Source organism: Jaculus jaculus, chromosome 16 (genome assembly GCF_020740685.1).
Source record: "Jaculus jaculus isolate mJacJac1 chromosome 16, mJacJac1.mat.Y.cur, whole genome shotgun sequence".
Lineage (NCBI taxonomy): Eukaryota > Metazoa > Chordata > Mammalia > Rodentia > Dipodidae > Jaculus > Jaculus jaculus.
Window position 1 is genome coordinate 38022367 of NC_059117.1, and position 20548 is coordinate 38042914.

The window sequence follows — 20548 nt, forward strand, 5'->3', positions numbered from 1 at the left end:
TTGAGGACTGGGTTGAGATGGTAGTGTTCTTTGGATATGGGAACAATTTCCTCATGTGAGACTTTTATATTATAGTGAACAATATGCCATAGGCTTAAATTCCCAATCTTATCATTGCATGGAGTTACTGTGTGGCTTACAGAGTAATGAGACGGATGCTCATGTGTGGCTTAGGGAACCCATCTCCTTATATCTACTTATTGTGCTTGGCCTTGTGTAGTTCTGAATTCAGCGCTATTTGCCTGGGTTGCTGCTTTTCTCCTTCTAAGGAGCTTTCTTTCTTAGATGTCTGCTTGGACATGATGTGGTCCTTTGAGTTTCTGGACCAGCCCTGTGGCTGCACATGCTTGCTGATGGGCTTTACAAGCACTTACCTTGGCCACTTCCCATCAGGATTCTGTGCATCTTGGCGCTGGCAGGTCCTGGAATAGAGCACATTGCAGGCAGCCAGGGAATGTGTGGACCGTTGAAGGAGATTGCTCAGTGTCCTAGTGACACTCTTGGCTGATGTCATTCTCCCAAACCTTTGGGGCAGGTTAGGAATGGGGCTCAAGATGCATGCCTCCACATGTCTCCCACATCTCAGAGGCAGGTTGGCCGCTGTCGCAGGGCATTTTTCTTCTCTCGTGGTCCTTCCAAATCTCAGTGGCAAGTTGGCTGCTGAGTGTGGCATTTTGTTTACTGTGGCCGCACTCATTTTAATGACATTTTTTGGTCTCCAATCTTTTAGTTCTTGAAAATTGATACTTCTTTCCTTTTCCCCTTTTGGGATTCCTCTAGGCTATAATTAGAAATGACAATTAAAATAATTTATTATTGTTACAAGCCATAGATTTAAGCCCTAAATTAGCTTAAATCCAAACTTTAATCTGCAGAATTGTTAGAGCGATAAACAAAGTATGTTCTTATATGAGGAAATTTTAATAAATAATTTGTATTAAGCTTCTTAGAGCAATCTAGTTTCTTTGTCCCTTGACTATTATAAGACAACTATAAAATATTAATGAAATATATACAGTGAGTGCAGCAATATGTTCAAGCAGCAGGAATATAATGAAGTATTGAAATGAGGCAAAAGTTCATTTTATTGTAGTTGTTCTCTTTTAAGTTTTTTGATTCATATTGTTTATTAAATATTCTATATATTGTTACATTATAATTTTAAAGAACACTTCCATTCCCTTTCCATATTTTGTGTTCCCTCCCACCTTAAAGCCAAGTGATACCTGAAAACAGGTGAACTATGGCTGTGGGTAACCCTATTGAATTTAGGTTTTAGTCCTTTATACCCTAAAACTATGCTCCAAGAAACCAGTTGTATTTTAATAAGAATGTAAACTACATTTTTAGTTAAGAAACCTAATTGTTTGATGAGTTTACTATACTTCAAGCATACCAACTTTATGGAAGCCTCTTAAAATACAGTGAGTGAATATTTAATTAGATTTGTGTCTACCCTGAGAGTTTGTCCATATGTGAATTTTCAAATGATTGAGTAAAATGAGTAGTATGTACCAACTAGAAACTTTTAATCTAACCATCTAGAGGAGAGAGTACAAATACCTTGCAGTACCACTCTCTAGGGATAAACATTTTACTAAGGTTTAAAAATACCACAACCGGCCGGGTGTGGTGGTGCACACCTTTAATCTCAGCATTTGGGAGGCAGAAGTAGGAGGATCGCCATGAGTTCGAGGCCACCCTGAGACTACATAGTTAATTCCAGGTCAGCCTGGACCAGAGTGAGGCCCTACCTTGAAAAAAAAAACCAAAAACACACAACCAGCTTGTGATTGCCAGGAAGATATAAGTGTTGGATTTGTTCACATATATCTAAGACAATTCAAATGTCCAGTTTAAATGTATCCAGTTCTTATTTCTACAACTGGTTATTATAAACATTCCCCTCTGATACCATTGATAATGTATGAATGCACCTTATGCTTGCAAGTATCCTATTAAGTGTCTTACAGTCCACTTATCATTAGAGAGACCAGGCTGTTGGCTGCTGTGCTAAGTTATACAAAGTTACATCATCACATCATGTGCTATCATAGCCAGCCTGAACTTTGACCAAACCCAAACCATAGGTAAAACATGGCACAAACTAACATATTTATATTTTACATTCATATAACTTATATTTATATTATAAAAGAATTGGACTCAGGGAAGATATTCTGTATGCATGTGCATAGTGAGTTAGTCATATTAGATAGATTTAAAACTTACCTGCACATATTTGTCATAATTTTCTTTGCTGTGAAGATTGGGTATCATTAATTTATCTGCACAAAAAGCATTTAATGTTAACAAGCTTGAAGTGGCTAAAGTCAACAAGATGAATCGTTTTGATGAAATAATTTCCATTTTGTCCAAATTCAAAATTAAGTTACGATGTGCAGCCCAGTGTCTACAAGAAGGGAAATTGTGGTGGTTTTATACCATCTGGAAACAAAAGAAAGTTTCTGGTAACAGTGAAATCTATCCACACATTTAAGGACTAATGTTAATTAATTAGAGCATGTAACTAAATATGTGTGTAAGGAATGTGTTAATTCATTCTGGGAAACAGCAGTGTTTGTGCTTGTAGATTCATTAACTTTCAAAATAATTTTCCTTATTATGAAAGCTCTCCTAATTAGATAAGATTGGGGCAATAGTCATTAAGATTCCAAACCAACAGGATGCTTTATTTCTCTGCTTAAACAAGAAATATTTTGTTTTTGGTGTTTGCGTCAGTTTTTGATGGAAGGGTGGTGGGGGAAACATTCAGTACATGTGAGTTATATTTTTAAAAATTCAGACAAAACAGGCATAGTATTTTCAAAATGTCAAGCAAAATTAAGAATGTGAAAAGAATGATAAGTCACAAAATAACCTCAATAAAATGTCATGGATTAATGAATTATTATTAATTTGTTTTTGTTAAATGCTGTTTGGCTGTTTCAAAAGCTGCACGAGTAAATGCCAGCTGGAGCAGGAAGGATGAGCAGGGGAGTGGGGAGTCCATAGACATTTTGAAAACCTGGCATCTCTGGAGAAGCAGGAGGCAGTCAAGGCCCGCCGTTATTTGTCCTGTGGGTTTTATTTGGCAAATCTGCATAAATCACCAGGATTTTATTTCTATAAAGATGATACATCCTACCTTTCTGCTCGAAGTCCTTAAGTTAAGAAATCTACCAGCGCCTGGATAAGTCACACACATGCTAATTTGTTGCTCCCAGGGCTCATATTATTTCAGTAATCTCACTCTGCCACAGGCATACTGACAACATGGCATTCAAGGAGAATTTACAGAAATAAATGTGTATTTACCGAAATGGCAAGGTGACTCTCCTTTTGATCAGCTGACTGATACTCTTAAATACCTGCCTTATCAGGAAACCTCCTGTGCTCCAGAAAAGCCATTACAGGTTCCATCAGTGCCTGGACCGTTCCTGGAGAACAAGACCTTACGTGGATTTTCAACACTGGAGTGATTTCCGATGCAGTCACTTGGAAGGGAATTCACAAAAAGTCACATAGTTGCTCTGTGGTCTCTAACCCCTCATCCACCTTCTGTTCCTCACTTGAGGTATGGGATGGCAAGAAGCAAAGACCCTTGTCGGCACTTAAGCACTATAGAATAACCCAGAGTTGAAAACCGACAACAAAGAAAACAATGGGCTAACTCACCTGATACCATCACTACCTGCGACTTCTCCTAAGACCTTAAACTTCATCTGCTTCATTTGTTTTGGTCAGTGGTAGTCCAAAATCCCCATGGTAGGAGACAATTAGTTCAATTTATAGTCTAGTGTTAATTTTGTAATGCTGTTATTGGATTATTTGGGTTTAATTTCCCTGGGGATTTAATATGCTCCTCTTCCAAATAGTTCTTTTGCAAACTGCTGATGGAACGTCCTTTTTTTTTGTGGTCAGTAGATCCAAACTTTCGAGAAATGGTTGAGAGAGCAAGGGTCTCATTTTAATCACTAAGTTTACACTCTGGAAAAGATGGAAGTCACAGGCCTGCATCTCCCTCAAAATGTACTTTCTATCTAGTTGTCCTTTTCAAATACCATGGAGCTTTAAGAAGGCCATCAATTTCTGTGCTGCTGCTTTGGGTATAGTCATATCTGTTAGAGGTTTCGTGATTGTGGTCAACACCTAAAGCACTCCACATGACTAATTGCTCTCCTGCCCCCACCAGGTTAGGTTTCTGAGTTTGGAGTGCAATTATATGAGCTTACTGAAATAGGACTTGGCTGTTTTCAACCATAGTTTCATTTAGCTTTGAAAATGTTAACATGTTGACTAGCAGGAAAAGCATGATACCTTTGGTAAAACATGCTAGTATACATACACACATGCATGTGTACACACTTATTAATTGTTTTGGAGGCTTCTTGATGAGAGGAGAGCATATGAAATAAAAAAAAATAAAAAACTTCGGGTTGGAGAGATCACTAAGTGGTTAAGGCACTTGCCTACAAAGCAAAAGGACCTAGGTTTGATTCCCCAGGAACCACGTAAGCCAGATGCACAAGGTGGCACATGTGTCTGGAGTTTGTCTGCAGTGACTGGAGGCCCTGGCGTGCCCATTCTCTCTCTCTCGAATAAATAAAATAAATTAAAAAAAATAAAAAAAATTCTTCCTGACTTGTGGCATTCAAATACGTGTGTGTTGTGAGTGTTGAGAAACCATAAGACTCACATCTAAGTCTGTCTCCAGCTTGGATACTTTGTTAGGCACCCCAAATACTCAGCACCCCATCAGGCAGTGCTGTTTGGATACCCCACAAACATTTCAAGTTCACTGTGCTCACAATAATATTTTCCCTTTTGATTCCTGATTTTCCCATGCTTCACATTCGAGAAATAGTACTACATCAGTCAGAGTCTAACCAGGAGACAGAAAACAAAGTAATTAGAGCAAGGAATGATTAATACAAGGAATTATAATAGGGGATTAATTCTAAAGGGGCAAAGAGTGCACTAGGGGTGAGGATGAGCATCCAGGGTCAGAGCAAACTGCCGGGAATCCACTCCATGTTGGAGAAGGAGGACGGTAAGGTGGTTTGCTGGGTTGATGTAGGTCAGAGTTTGTCCACAGTCGCAAGAGAGGAACTGTATGGGATGCTGGTGAAAAGTGGGGCAGGAAACTCCTAGGATGCCTGTGAGACTTCTAGGAATTTTCCGCTGGAACGTGATGGGGGTCAGCACATGCCACTGTGTACAAGAGCACGGAGAACCAAAGGACTTCCTGCTGTGGTGCTCCTTCCGTGCTGTCTATTGTTTAAAACTGTGCTGTCACGGGCCCAGCTCCATGACATTTAATTACAAGCGTTATCATTATTTCCCTTTTTAAATTTAATTTGATTTATTTTTATTTATTTGAGAGAAAGAGACAGAGAGAGAGAGAGAGAGAGAGAGAGAGAGAGAGAATGGGTATGCCAGGGCCTTCAGCCCCTGCAAACAAACTCCAGATGCATGCATCACCTTGTGCACCTGGCTTATGTGGGTCCTGGGGAATCAAACCTGGGTCCTTTGGCTTTGCAAGCAAGTGCCTCAACTGCTAAGCCATCTCTCCAGCCCTATTTTCTTTCCTTCCTTCCTTCCTTCCTTCCTTCCTTCCTTCCTTCCTTCCTTCCTTCTTTCTTTCTTTCTTTCTTTCTTTCTTTCTTTCTTTCTTTCTTTCTCCTTTTTTCCAAGGTAGGGTTTCACTCTAGCCCAGGCTGACCTGGAATTCACTCTGTACTCTCAGGGTGGCCTTGAACTCACTGAGATCCTCCTTCCTCTGCCTCCCAAGTGCTGGGATTAAAGGCGTGCACCACCATGCCAGGCATCTATTTTCCTTTTTTTTTTTTAATCGAGAGCTTTAATATATGAGCTTATAGGGATTTGATCCTTTTCTTGTTTCGTTATCCTTTTTAGCCTCTTCTTCCCTACCTTATTCCCACCCCCAGGACCCTCCTCTCTCCTGTTACCTCATTCTTTTTGTCCTATTCTGCCCTGTGTGTCACAGTGTGGATGGGTAAGGACCTATGCTGGTCTTGTGGAGGTACCTGTGACCATCACCGGCTCATGTCGGGAGGACAGAGCCCCGCAGTACACCTATGCACCTGTGGCTCTTATATTCTTTCCATCCCCTCTTTCACAATGTTCCTGAGCCTTGGAGGGTGTGATCGAAATTTCCTTTAGTGTAGAGATCTCAACAGCCTCTTCTTTTCTACTTTAATGACTTGAATCTTCTCAGTGTCTGGAAGATTGCATTGTAAGCAGTCCTACCCCTCCTGGGGCTCTTACATTCTTTCTGCCGCCTCTTCTGAATTGGACCCTGAGCCTTGGAGGGTGTGATAGAGATGTTTCAGTGCTGAACACTCACTGTCACTTTTTTTTTTCAAGGTAGCACCGCACTCTAGCCCAGGCTGACCTGGAATTCACTATGTTATCTCATGGTGGCCTCGAACTCACGGCCATCCTCCTACCTCTGCCTCCCAAGTGCTGGGATTAAAGGTGTGTGCCACCACACCTGGCTTCACTGTCACTTTTTATTGAGGATTTTTTTTTTTTAAATATTTAAAAAAGTTTCCGGCGGTGTCCGGTGAGCTCTCGCTGGCCCTTGAAAATCCGGGGGAGAGGGTGTAAATCTCACACCGGGCCTGTACCCATATCCGCAGCTGGTCTTCAAGGTGAACAGCCTCTGGCATGTTGGAACAATGTAGGTAAGGGAAGTCGGCAAGCCCGATCCGTAACTTCGGGATAAGGATTGGCTCTAAGGGCTGGGTCGGTCCGGCTGGGGTGCGAAGTGGGGCTGGGCGCGCGCAGCGGCTGGATGAGGCGCCGCCGCCCCCTCCCACGCCCGGGGTGCCCCCTCGGCTTGTCTGCCTCCTCCTGGTCCCCCGCCCCCGCGCGGCACCCCCTCCCCAACCGATGAAATAAGAGCTATAGGCCAAAAAATAATAATAAAAACTTGCAAGATCAAGATTTCAAAGGTCATGGGGATGTTGGCAATAACAAGGTCTAGATGATGAACTAAGATGGGCTGAAGAAAAAAGTCACTGGAGAAATTTTGAGATGGAGGGCAGTCAGTGCTGGTTTAGGGTTGTGAAAAAGGCTATTGGGGCTGAAGCTGTTCAAATTTGCTGCTGTCATATTTAAGAACCTTGGTCAAATAATGTTTAAAAATATTGCTGGTTTGTAGAAAATCTTTAAATTGTAAAATTAATATTTACTTAGTACACTAACTTAAAACATGAGATCATGTACAAACAGTGCTTTATGTAAAAGAAAAAAAACTAATGGGCTGGAGAGATGGCTTAGCGATTAAGTGGCTTGCCTACAAAGCCAAAGGAGCCAGGTTTGATACCCTAGTACTCACGTAAAGCCAAATGCTCGAGGCAGCGCATGCATCTGAGGTTCATTTGCAGTGGTTAGAGGCCCTGGTGCACCCATTCTCTCTCTTTCTTAAATAAATAAATAAAATATTTTTAAAAAGTCAAAAAAAAGTTTATATTCTTATATCCTCTCTCCCTCACCCCCATTCTCAAGTTGATTCTCTTGAATTTCACCCAAATGTTTGTTTTTATCCTCTTTGAGCAGTTGTGTATCATTATCACGATCATGGTTTGTAATTCTTTGTCTGGAGTTTCCAGTAAGTAGTTCTTGCTGGAGGCTTCAACTGTGAGACAAGGAATACTTGGCAAGGATATCTTGCCTTGGTCTCTTGCATCACATATTTTACATTGGAATTTGCTCATCTGGGGACAATCCCTTTGTCTTGCGGAGAATGTGGCAACAGCAGCTATGCTGAAGGACACCAGGTAGGCTGGGGCCAGTACTGCCAACATACACACACGTGTGGGCCTGGTCTTCTTAGCTCTCAAATGGCCTACATGTTTTTGGGGCCAGGCATGTTCCTAGCCACTTAGTGGTACTAGCTCCCTGATGGCTTGCCCTTGATCAGGTTTGGGGACGTGGGGCCCAGATCCAGGTTCACCTAGGGCTGAGCATGTTCCAAGCTTGGCTATTTCTGGCTCTCTGAAAGCCTGCCTGTAACTGGGTTGGGTGGAGGTGACCACCTTTATGATCTTAAAGCATGCACTGAAAGGTAGATTCAGAGCTGAGATGCAAAAATTTGGTAACTTGCACAGCTGTTAGTATCTTTCCACTTATCTAAATCAAAATTTTTTTTGTGTGTGAGATCTTTGGCTACTCCTTCCCTTTTCTTCCACATTTTCACTTTAAAGCTAATGAATAATTCTGTTGTTTCTAGTTCTGAGCTGTTGTGTTCAAAATAGGCAATAGTTTTTGAATACTTATCACATGTCAGGAATTGTCTCAAGCACTTGGTGAATTAACTCATGTATCTTTCATAATAATCTGATGAGCAGGTACTAGGTTTCTTTTTTCCTACTCTGGAGTAAGAAACTAAGATTCAGAAAGGGAAATTGAGTTATTTTCCTCATATTTGAACTTAAAGAAGTGTGGTCAAATGATTATTTTAGTGTGGTCTGAGCTCTTCTAATTTCTACATACTTCTTAAATTTCTCGTCTTTCTGCATCACCATCACAGTTACCGAAGTCATTATTTTCTCCTGCCTAGAACCTTTCATTGGTCTTTCACATTCATTCTTCATGGCTCATTCATGAACTATTTGTGCATGTGTGTGCATTGTGCCTAGTAGTGTGTGGTGTGGTGTGTGGTGTATCCATGTGTGCATAGCAGATGCAGCACCCTGTGTGCCTATGTGGAAGTCAGAGGAGAGCACTGTGTGTCCCCCTCCATCACTTACTTCCTGAGAAGAGTCTTCACTGATTCTGGAGCCTTGGAGGTTTAACAAGGCCAGGTGATTTTTCTGGTGTGTGCTCCTCACAGGGATGAGGTTATAAACACGTGTGGCCACACCCAGAAATTTATGTGGGTTTTGGTGTACTAAATCCAATGGTCTGAGGCCCTCATGCTTGTGTGGGAAGTACTCTTAACTGCTCAGTCATCTCCCCAGCCCTGCAACCAGGACATTTTTTTATAAGCACTATATATTTATGAAATTCTTTAATACTTTTCAAGGGCTTCCCATTTCCCTCGGAATGACTCATGGAGCCTACCCTATGACTAACCCATCTTATTTCTCTGCTATTAACTCTCCATCAACTCTTTGCTTTATGAACGACTTCTTTCTTCCAGATGGTTGTGTTTTCTCTTGCTTCTAGCTCTCTGCCTATGCTTTTCCTGTGCATTGAATATTTGTCTACTTGGCTTTCTTTCTCTTTTTTTTTTTCTTTTTTGTATGAGAGAAAGAGGGGGAGAGAGAGAGAGAGAGAGGAAGAGAATTGGTGTGCCAGGCTCTCCAGTCACTGCAATTGAATTCCAGATGCTGCTCCATCTTGTGCGCATGTGTGACCTTGTATGCTCACATCACCTTGTGCCTCTGGCTTATGTGGGATCTGAAGAGTTGAACGTGAGTCCTTAGGCTTTGCAGGCAAGCACCTTAAGCACTAAGTAATCTCTCCAGCCCTCTTTCTTTCTTTATTTGTCTCTCTCTGACACTTACTTAGTTTTTAGATGTCAGCTGAGACATCACATGTGGTGAAAAGTCTCTCCTGAAATCTAGCTTCAATGACAGTTTTATTTTCTCCACTGATCTGGGCTCTTGCTACTCTGTCTTGCCATGTCCCTTCCACTGTTCCATAAATGCTGTGAGGCAGGACCTTGCCTATACTGATCATAGTGGCTTTGTCAACGTCTAGTGCAAGGATACTTGGGAAATTTTATTTGTAAATGAATACTTTTTCATTAGTATTGAGAAGAGGAATTAAAATTGAAGTTGTCTATTTCTTCCAGTGTTGGCCATTGTACAGAATTTCCTTCATTGTGACTTGGGGCTTTACTGTCACTGTGACTTGTGACTTATTCTGAAATTGGGAGGTCTTAACATTCTCACATTAGGGATTTACCTGTAAGACTTTTCCAGGCTGAAATTCATACCTGGGCAGCAAGGTATGAGTAGGTTAAATGTGAATGTTTCTTGTAGTTTTTTGTTTTTCAGTGCTGGAAGTCGAACCCAGGGCCTTGCATATGCTAGACAAGTGCTCTACCACGGAGCTACACCCCCAACCTTTAGGATTTTTCTGGTACAGCTAATCACCACCTTGATACATTTGGTGTATTCTGGTAGATCTTGCCATGTTAATGGACATCAACTGTGTCCAAATTAAACTGAACATTTGTAACAGGACTGCACAGCCCCAAGGAGGGCATCTGACAGTGATTCAGGGTCTCCCACCAAGCAGACTTTCAGACAGAAGAGGGTTCTCTGCTCATTTTCTTCCTGTGCCTATTTTAGCTGCATCCTAACTTCTGATCTATCTGTGCTTCTAGTAAGTACTTAAAATAAGGTGTTCTTTTATGCCTTGGGCTTCCTATCTGTTTAAATCTTTATGTTGAAGGGGCAGCTCACTTCCTACAAGGATGATAGTTCCCAAAGCCAAGGTGAGGGCTAGAGAAAGGATGGCTAATTTTAGCCTCCAAAAGAACCTGGTCATAGTAGAGCCCTTCTTTCCCTCAACCCAGCCTTTACGTCCAGGTAAAGGCTTTTTTGCAATGTTTACTTCTTTTCCATCTAAGCATAATCCAGTTGTTGGGTTCTACACAAGAATTTATGGGTATTATGATGTTATTTTGTATTTCATGTTTCCAGAGTATTTTGCAGCCTTTTCTTAATTTACTTTGGGACATTTATCCAGGTGGGTGGTGGTATTATGTTATAATCCATTTTACTATTCTGTATGATAGAGAGAAAGAAATACCTGCCTTTGTTCCAAGCTAAAGCATCGTATACATATTGTATAAAATTATTATTTAAAAATGTAATGGTAGTGCCTCTGCCTCAAGATTTATGAGTCTCTTGTTGTAATGAGCTTGTCATATTTTGATGGCAAGATTGTATTTATTTCTGCATTTTTTTTTCCCTGTGACAGATGAGGCAGGGCCTTGGGAAGGTGCTGGTGTGACTGCAAGACAAAAGATTATTTCTCCATGTAGTCAAAGCTGTTGAAATCAAAGACTAGTTGAAAGAATCAATTTGTACTATGCAAGAATAAGCATTAAATATTTATAAAAATTAATTCACATGATTTATTCTAGAAGCACATCTAAATCGCAAAGTTCCTGTATCTGAAGGAGATTATTTTTTAGAGCAATATATTGAATCAACCCTCAGTGTCAGTACTAGATCTTCTAAGTTGTAGAATTAAAAAAAAAATTAAAGCAATTTGCAAGGCTGATTAGGAGGCAGCCTACAGCATGGGTTTCCAATTTGAGCTTTTATAGTCTTTATACTTCATTTTATTGACATTTTTTTCCCTTGCAGGAAGAACGTGTGACTTTTACTGGCCTGGCAGGGAGTTCTGGTACCTCTTGCCAAAGAGCCAAGAGAACTCAGAATTTTTTTGCATAAGGGATGAAGACCAGATGTTTAGTTAAAAACGACACATAGTTTTTATACAAATGTAGGAAATGGAAATGAAGACTTTTACTGTTTTTTTTTTTTTGGCTCATCTTGCTTTTGATATTTTTAAAATAAGCAGCCATCTTGTCACTTTAAGCAGAGCAGGATAACTTAATGTCATTTAGTATGTGCCTTTCTAATAGTTCATCTTTTGTTTTTATTTTATTGTTTTAAAGGGTTCTTCTAAATTGAAGAATGTGCTTTGCAAGGAATAATTAGCTTTTTTTTTTTTTTTTTAATAAGGCTTTGAATAGCTTAGAAAGGACCTAGCCTTAGGCTATCCTTTCCCATTGTTTTGGCCAGACTCGCTCTGGAAGGGAATGTGTTGCTTAAACCTACATTAATGGGGATTTGGAGGGTGTTTGTAAGGACAACCAGTTTCCCATCTCAAACGTGGATATCAGGGCAGATGTGCAGCGCATCAGAACGGCCATCACGACTAATGCGGTACTCTTCAATTCTCTTTCAACTGGATGACAAATTGGAAATGCCCATGGTTGGGGCTGTGGTTTGTTTGTGTTTTTCTTTGTGACAAGGGTCATGTTTTCCTGTGCTCCTGCATGGTGTTGGTAAGAGCTTCTGTAAAGGTCTCCAGCAGCCGTGCAACTGCTTAGTTGACCACTGTTGGGTCAACACACTGATATGTTGACTTACTTTATTTCAGTTATCAGCCCTTGGTCTTGGCACCTGTTTCTCTGCTCTACATGTGTGCCTCATACCTGGTGGACACCTCTGCCACTGGAGTCCAGGAAGCTAGATTTTAACATTGAAGGTTTTTCTCTTTCCTTCCATGCTGGCTTAGTTGGACTCTGAAAGAATGACTCAGATACAGCCAGGAACCACAGTATGGCAGATCTGTTGGTTCAACTCAATCAATTCCATGATAAATAAAACTCAACCAATTTCAAGCAAGAAAGCAGAGAAATCCTCAGACAAATTGTCCCTGTTGTCTTTGGAGGTGCACTTAACTTTTCAGTCTACTGTAATTTTGGGCATCAATTTAATTAAAGTAGATTTTCTGGCAATCATCTGACTCTAAAAAGATGAAATTTAGAATGAAAACTGTGGTGTTAATTGAGGTTAAATGAGCTAAATAAATGTTAATGTAATCCTCATTAAAAATACCTAATGGTTTAATTCCATAATGGGTTTTAAAACTTATCAGGTCTAGATTAGTGAATCTAAGAGACTGGATATTTCCACTTTAAGAGCCTATAATAAAAAGAAAATAGATAAAGTTGGAAATGGCTTTAGAGCATATAGCCAGCTCTAATGGACAGAGCTCTTACAAACCCAGAAGTGAATGACTTAGCAACTTTAGAATGCTGGGCCTTGGCCGATGAACTCTACGCTGAGGCAATGTAATCCATGATCTGGGCACACCCACCTCACGAGAGTGATGCGAATACTTAGTTGTTTTTTTATTTTTAATTTTTATTTTTTCCGAGGTAGGGTTTTACTCTAGTCCAGGTTGACCTGGAACTTACTATGTAGTCTCAGGGTGGCCTCGAACTCATGTTGATCCTCCTACCTCTGCCTCCCAAGTGCTGGGATTGTGTGTGCCACCACACCCAGCTTAGAGGAGAATACTTTGTGAATCACCTGTCCACATCTGCTCTCCAACCTCTAAGTTAAGAGCAATAGAAGAGTCCATGCTATGCTTTCATGTATTTTAAGCTGACTTGTCGATTTATATTTACTCCTTCAACCTCCCTGATAAATATCTTAATCTGATCCAGGGAAAAAAGATCCTGGGGAGCCCTTCTATGCAGTCTAAGAAGGGTGCAGTGAGAGATAGGACAGGAGAAACATCACTGTGGGCTCATGCTGGACCTCTCTGCCTCTTGAGCAGTCTGTAGTTCTTTCTTTTAACTGTATTTCTGTATTTGTTTTGTTTGTTTGAGGTAGGGTTTCACTCTAGCCCAGGCTGCCCCGGAATTCACTATGTAGTCTCATGGTGGCTTCAAATTCATGGCAATCCTCCTACCTCTACCTCTGCTTCCTGAGTGCTGGGATTAAAGGTGTACACCACCATGCCCTGCTATTTATTTATTTTACAAGAAGAGAGAGAGAGAGAGAGGGAGGGAGAGAGAGAGCATCCTACAGCCTCCAGCTGGTGCAGATGAATTCCAGATGCATGTGCCACTTTGTGCATCTGTATTTATGTGGGCCCTGGGGAATTGAACCCAGGTCATTAGGCTTTGTAGGTAAGTGCCTTAACCACTCAGCCATCTCTCTGGCCCAGCAGTCTGTAATTCTTGTAAATGCAGTGCAGTTGAAGATTTTCTATTGTCCCAGCTGCAAAATGATCCTTTGCTTTACTTGACATATCACTTAGAATTCCTTAGTTACACGATACTGAAATTTCTAATGTGTTTAGACAACATGGGAAGTTCCTTATCAGGATCATGGGATGCCTAAAGAATGAGACTGGGACCTGTGGAGAACATATGGACCCGACAACTCAAATCGCCAGTGGGACTTCCTCTTGAATTCCCATTTCTTCTCTCTGCATCTGTTTCATTGTCCCCTCTGATTACTTTCTGGATTTTTATTTTTACTTTTCTCTCCATTTGTCAGTACTTTGAGTTTACATTCTCAGTTTTGGAAACTCCATGAAAAATAGTCTACCTTTTTCAGTTCTAGATTCAAAATATCAGGGAAAGGCTATGACTGGCCCAGTGTTGATAAAGTGTCATATCTTTTAAAAAATATTTTATGTTTTATTTATTTTATTTGGGGGAGTAGGGAGAGAAAGAGGCAGATAGAGAGAGAATGGGCGCATCAGGGCCTCCAAGCCACTGCAAACAAACTCCAGATGCATGGGCCATCTTGTGCATCTGGCTTACGTAGGTCCTGGGGAGTTGAACCTGGGTCCTTTGGCTTTGCAGGCAAGCACCTTAACTGCTAAGCCATTTCCCCAGCCCTAAAAAAAAAATTTTTTTTTTTTGGTTTTTTGAGGTAGGGTCTCACTATAGCCCAGGTTGACCTGGAACTCACTATGTAGTCTTAGGGTGGCCTTGAACTCATGGCTATCTTCCTACCTCTGTCTCCCAAGTGCTGGGATTAAAGATGTGAGCTACCATGCCTGGCATTCTTTAAAAATATTTTATTTATTTATGAGAGAGAGAGAGGGAGAGGTGGGGGGAACATGACTGAATGGGTGCTACAGGGCCTCTAGCCACTGCAGACAAACTCCAGACACATGTTCCACCTTGTGCATCTGGCTTATGTGGGTAGTGGGGAATTGAACCTGGACCCTTAGGCTTCACAGGCAAGCACCTTAACTGCTAAGTCATCTCTCCAGCCCAAATGTCACATCTTGAACAGACATTTGTGGCTGGATAGGGTCACATTGCACTAACATAGTTTGTCCTATGTGAGGCTAGGAGAGGAATCAGGGTGGGTGGCATTGCTGGGAAATCATTATCAGAGGGCCCAAATCAATTTTGAGAGTGCCGACCAACAGATAGATTTTTTTCCCCCTACTTCACTTCCCAGGACAGAGAAAAACAACTTCCCTAGCTGGTGAGAATCTGTATTGGTGTGGTATTCCTGTTCCTCCACAGAGATGCAGAGGAAGTCTCTAGTCCAGCTGGTGGCGTTGGTAGGCAGTGCTTTGGCCGTGCCATCTGGGTCTTTGTTTTGCAAGCAGGTGTTCTTGTGTGATATTTTTGTAGCTCATTTGGGCTTTGATGGTGAAAACAAAACAAACAAAACAAATTCTAGATCTTTCTTTCCCAGGGGCAAGTGAGGGCACAATTCCCAGCCATTTCTCCACATATCCATCAAAAGCAGTGCCAACTGAGAGCCTGTAAGATTCCCTTTCTCCCCTGGCAGGTGGAAGTCCTGGCTCAGGTGTTTCTCTCTGGCATTTATAGGCACTCTTGTTTCCAGCATTATGCTCACACCAGATATGAAACACTGTCCCGAGAATTTCAAGACCAGATGGTTTGGTCCCTGAATGGTCTTAAACTCTTTTCAACTTGGGCCTCTTTCCTAACTGTTTCACATCCTTTATTTTGCAATGGTGAAACTGGCTTGCCTCATTTCTTACCACTTAGTTTACTAAGGTCAAGTAAGTTCTATGAAACAAGACTAGAGTGTAACCTTGGTTTTGAGTAAGAAAGTTACATTTTATATTAAGTTGGCAAACTTGCCATTCTCTGCATATTTGGGTGTCTTCCTTGGAAACATAATCTACAATTTCCTTTCTTTACACAATGAACTGTGTAGAGGTCGTGAAGGAGTGTTTATTTTGGAGATAGAAAAAATAAGACTCTTGTGTATAATACCACATATAAGGGTATATTATTTTGGTAATTAGCTTTATTGCTGTCTGTCAGTTTTTGACAGTATTTACACTAAATTGGTACTAGTAATAATGGGACATTCTAGTTCAGTCCTATAACCATATCTATCGGCAATAAAATATTTGCTTCCAGTGACAGAAAGTATTTTAGAAGTGTTCATTAGAACAATTTGATAACTGTGTATCCATTATTAATAATCCAAGACAGGGAATTACATGTTACGTGACTCATGTGACCAATAAGGAAGGCACCATTTCCATAATTATAAAGAATTCATATCATATCTATTTCACTATTCTGTATCATTTGACCCATTTATGGCTCATTTTGAAAGAGCGAGATTTAAAAATTTATAAGGTTTTTTTGAATGAAAAATCTGTCAGGTCATTCCTCCCTTGCGTTGCCTGCAGGAGCTGCTCCCGGGGAGGTCAGCCTGCTGTGTCCCACACCCTCCTTCCCGGACTGCGGGGTGCCAGCGACAGCTCAGGGTGCGTGGATCAGGAGGGAGCCAGAGCCGAGGACATGCCTGGAGTGGAGGATGCTGATGAACAAAACAAAACCAAACAAACTCTGAGAAGTGGAGGACAGCCACTCAGTGTTCCCCTGCCCTCTGATCAGGGGCCGATTGATCACCTTCTCAACAGCCTCCCTGGAGAAGACCTGAGCGCACGCTCAGGGTGGCTGAATCCTCGTCCCAGTAACACCCCAGCAAACTCCCATTACACCAGTATTGTTTCTGTTGTCTTCTAGAGCTAATCACCGTGTCCCTGTGTAGGTGGGAGGAAAAGTAGGCTGCACACAGGCTGCAAAGTGGGCGATTCTCTCCCAGAAAGGAAATGACTGGACAATTCTTGGCTTGCTGTTCTCTCCCCAGCCTCAACTCTGCAAAGTGTTGAATTTGGAGAGCCGCAGCTTATTGCTGTGCTCGAGGACCCGGCGCAGCGCCGCTCTCCCTGCGTGGTAAATTGGTATCAAGACTTGGCCTCCGTCTCCTGTGACCTCGTCCATTGCATCATTCCTTCTTTCTCTCCCTGGACATGCGTGTGAACCGCGGTTGCTGAGGTGATTTTGATGAAATGTGACATTTTCAGACTGTGGCCACTGACCAAAGAATCTGAGCTATGGTATCCAACATTTTACAGCCTACAAACTAGAAAGTGGCCAGCACTTATTGCTTGTTCTAATAGCCGGAGCCAAGTTTCCTAAGCCTACAGAGCAGACTTCGTACTGTTAATTTTTTTTGTTTTGTTTTTGGAGGTAGGGTCTCACTCTAGCTCAGGCTGACCTGGAACTCATTATGTAGTTTCAGGGTGGCCTCGAACTCATGGCGATCCTCCTACCTCTGCCTCCCCAGTGCTGGGATTAAAGGCGTGCTCCACCACGCCCGACTGTAGTGTTAATTTTATTATCAGCAAACAAACGGGAAAGGGCGAAATAGTACTCAACAGTGGAATGAGAGCGCTTGAAAGTACAATGTGAACACAATAACACAAGGAGAGGAGGAGCTCCGTGTTTCCTCAAATTAAAAAAATGTAATGGAAAAAAGATGGAGTGTAGAAAAACGTTTAAGTTGGGATTCTGTTCTGCCCTCTCAGAAGGGCAATGATTTACCTGTTAAGGTAGCCACCAGGGCATGATAGAAACTCTCTAGGAAAAATGTCCAATATGATGGCTCAAACTTTAATATTAATAGAAGGCTCATCATGATAATGTAAGCCATAGATCTAAATCTCCCTTCATCAATTGCCTAGTTCTTTTCAGCCTATTATACAAGTAGTATGTGTTTTAAATAGCATCATATAACAGGTCTGCAATGTTCCTTTGTAATTTCTGTTCATAAGAAAAGTGACCGATGAAACCATTCATCTTTCCTACGTGATCTAGGCCATCTGCATTTGTCTCTTTGCTTTTTATTAATATTTAGTGGCTCTTAAAATATGCTTAAATAGTAGTCTCTTTCTTTTTTTTAGCAAATAAAAAAGAAGCTTGCTTCAGCATGCAATTATTTACAATCATGAAGTGGGTGTGAAAGGAAGAATGAATCATTTATTTGTTGGTCATCATACAAAGAAGAAAATAAATTTGAGGTTTCTATTTGGTATAACGATCTGCTATTTAATCACTAATTCCATGCAGTGCAGAGCTCAGTCATTGTGCTGCAAGGACACTCATCTTCATGGGACGCTGAAAGCCGGGCAGAGGAGTGACATAGCTCTGGCGGCCTCAATGACAGTGACAGGCCTTTTAGAAGGAGGATGCTTCTGGTGCAGGGTTAGTGACATACATGAGAAGGCTTGCCACAGCAAGGAGGACCTTGATACCCATCAGTGGAGCACATGATTGACTTTCCCCTTTTTTAAAAAATATTTACTTATTTACTTGGTGGGGGGAGGGATAAAGGCAGGAAGGAGAGGGGGAGGAAGAGAGAATGGGCACGCCAGTGCATCCTGCCACCGCAAATGAACTGCAGATGCATGCACCACTTTGTGTATCTGGCTTTATATGGGTACTGGGGGGACCAAGCCCAGATTGTCAGGCTTTGCAAGCAAGCACCTTCAACTGCTGAACCATCTCTCCAGCCCTGACTTTTCTTATCTTGGTCTAAAACACACATGAAAATAAGGCCATGAAATGTAGACCACAAATACTGATATAAGGATATACTCAGAAAAGTAGACCCTCAACTTACATCAAGAAAAGGGCGGGTTTCTTCAAGCCTGGGAATTACTGTACAGTGTTCCTCCTTGCTGGAGTACTTGGCACACCTGTTCCACTCTACTTGTATGTCCACACGACATCCACTGTAAGCTGAGGTATTCCATTTCACGTTTTTGGTTGGTATAAATTTTGTAGATGCAAGTGTGCAATGTACCACTGCAAGAAAAACAAAACTAGTCACCATTTCCTAAAGTTTCCTTTAACCATAAAATTCTTTTTTCCTTTTCAAGTAAGAACTATAAACAATGGAGAAATACTAGAATAACAGATGAGTTTATAAACTTGGCCCTTTACTTATTTAATTTATTTATCAAGTCAGATGGTACTTCTGCTGTGAAAATTTCTCCACTTGTCCTGGAATGGATGTCTCACCTTTGGTTGCCTGGTCCCAAAGCAGTGTTGTTATCATTTTTTTTGGAAAATATATTCTAATGTTCAGATCATAAAATATAAGTTATTTATTTTTCTTTATCTATGTCTAATCTCACTCTCCTTTCTTTTAAGGAGTGCGTTTTTATTGTTAGTGACCTACAAAGTGCCTGGCTCATTAACAAGCTCAAAAATCTCTACTGAGTGAAGGAATGAATGGATGAGTGGACGAATAACTCAGTAAAGCCTGGGTGCTTTTGATATGCAAGTAATGAGCCCTTGAGTTAAGTGCTTCTTCCATCAGAGTGACTCATTTCCATATGGTTGATTGAATTGAGACAGACACTGATGTCAAATAGTTAATCATTTATTCTGCCCAAAATACAAGATTGGATGTTATTCAGTCTGTTTCTCCTGGTAAAGACATGAACAGAATATATACACATACATGTACACACACACACACACACACATACACACATATGTATGTATGTATATACATCCATTTATAACAGCATCCATTTATAACAAACATTTTCCCTTATCTATACTATTAGTCTATAGCTCAGAATACATCTTTTTTAATGGCTAAGGGAAAACCTAGAATTTATACACCTTTTTACCTTCCACTGAAAATACAGCATTATGGAATTACAGGTTGACTGGACTAGGTTTTTAGCTTTTTATTTATAATTCTTAATTTTTTCGGAAATACTCTACATGTGAGATTATTATTATTATTTGGTTATGTTTCTCTCATTCTTCTTTTCCTCTCCCCTTTCCTTTCTCCCTCTTTTCCTCCTTTAATCTTTCAGTCTTTTAGATGGTGTAGTAGAATAAAGTAAATAATCTCCCTCCCTAGGGCTCAGGCACTGCAGGTCCATATTCACAAAATGATCAGTGTTAACATGGTGTTAGCCCTGACTGGCTGGCATAAATGCGCAGCAGTGCAGGGACCCAGGCTAAGATGGAGGCTTGGCTAGGGAGCTATATTCATACATTCTTTCTGCATTTCTCTTTTGAAGATGGTTCATAAACCTACACTCTACTAAAGGAATTAAGAGGAATTAATATGCTTAAGAAACGTAATTTTGTTTCTGTCTTAGAGATTATGCTGGCAAATTAGGCAAGATTAAGTGATCACTTTTTTTTTTTTTTTCTTGGTTTTTCAAGGTAGGGTCTCACTCTGGCCCAGGCTGACCTGGAATTCACTATGTAGTCTCAGGGTGGCCTTGAACTCATGGCAATCCTCCTACCTCTGGCTCCCAAGGGCTGGGATTAAAGGCATGCACCACCATACCTGGCTTTAAGTGATCATTTTTTATGGTATTGTCAGAATGTTAAAAAAAAAAAACAAAAAAACAGAAAGGACATGTGACTGGAAGAGGAGAAACTGAAAAATGAGTTAAGCCGGAAAGGTTGCTAGTTTGGGGATAGAAATATCTAGTACTCCCTTCTCCTTCCCTGTTTAACATCAAAATATTCTATTTATTTATTTCTTAGAGTGAGCGGGAGAGAATGGGTGTGCCAGGGCCTGCAGCCACTGCAAATGAACTTGAGATGTATGTGCCATGTTGTGTATCTGGCTTTATGTGGATACTGAGGAGTTGAACCTGGGTCTTTTGACTTGGCCAGCAAGCACCTTGACCACTA

At 41.0% G+C, this 20548-nt stretch overlaps 1 protein-coding gene across 1 annotated transcript; it reads right to left on the bottom strand.

Moving 5' to 3' along the window:
• Positions 1-370: 370 nt before the first annotated feature.
• Positions 371-2370, bottom strand: Npvf (neuropeptide VF precursor). The gene is made up of 2 exons (XM_004652646.2): positions 2233-2370; positions 371-781 (listed from the first exon to the last, which is right to left on the bottom strand). The coding sequence occupies exons 1-2, from the start codon at positions 2368-2370 to the stop codon at positions 371-373; spliced, it is 549 nt and encodes a 182-aa protein (XP_004652703.2).
• Between the last annotated feature and the right edge of the window lie 18178 nt (positions 2371-20548).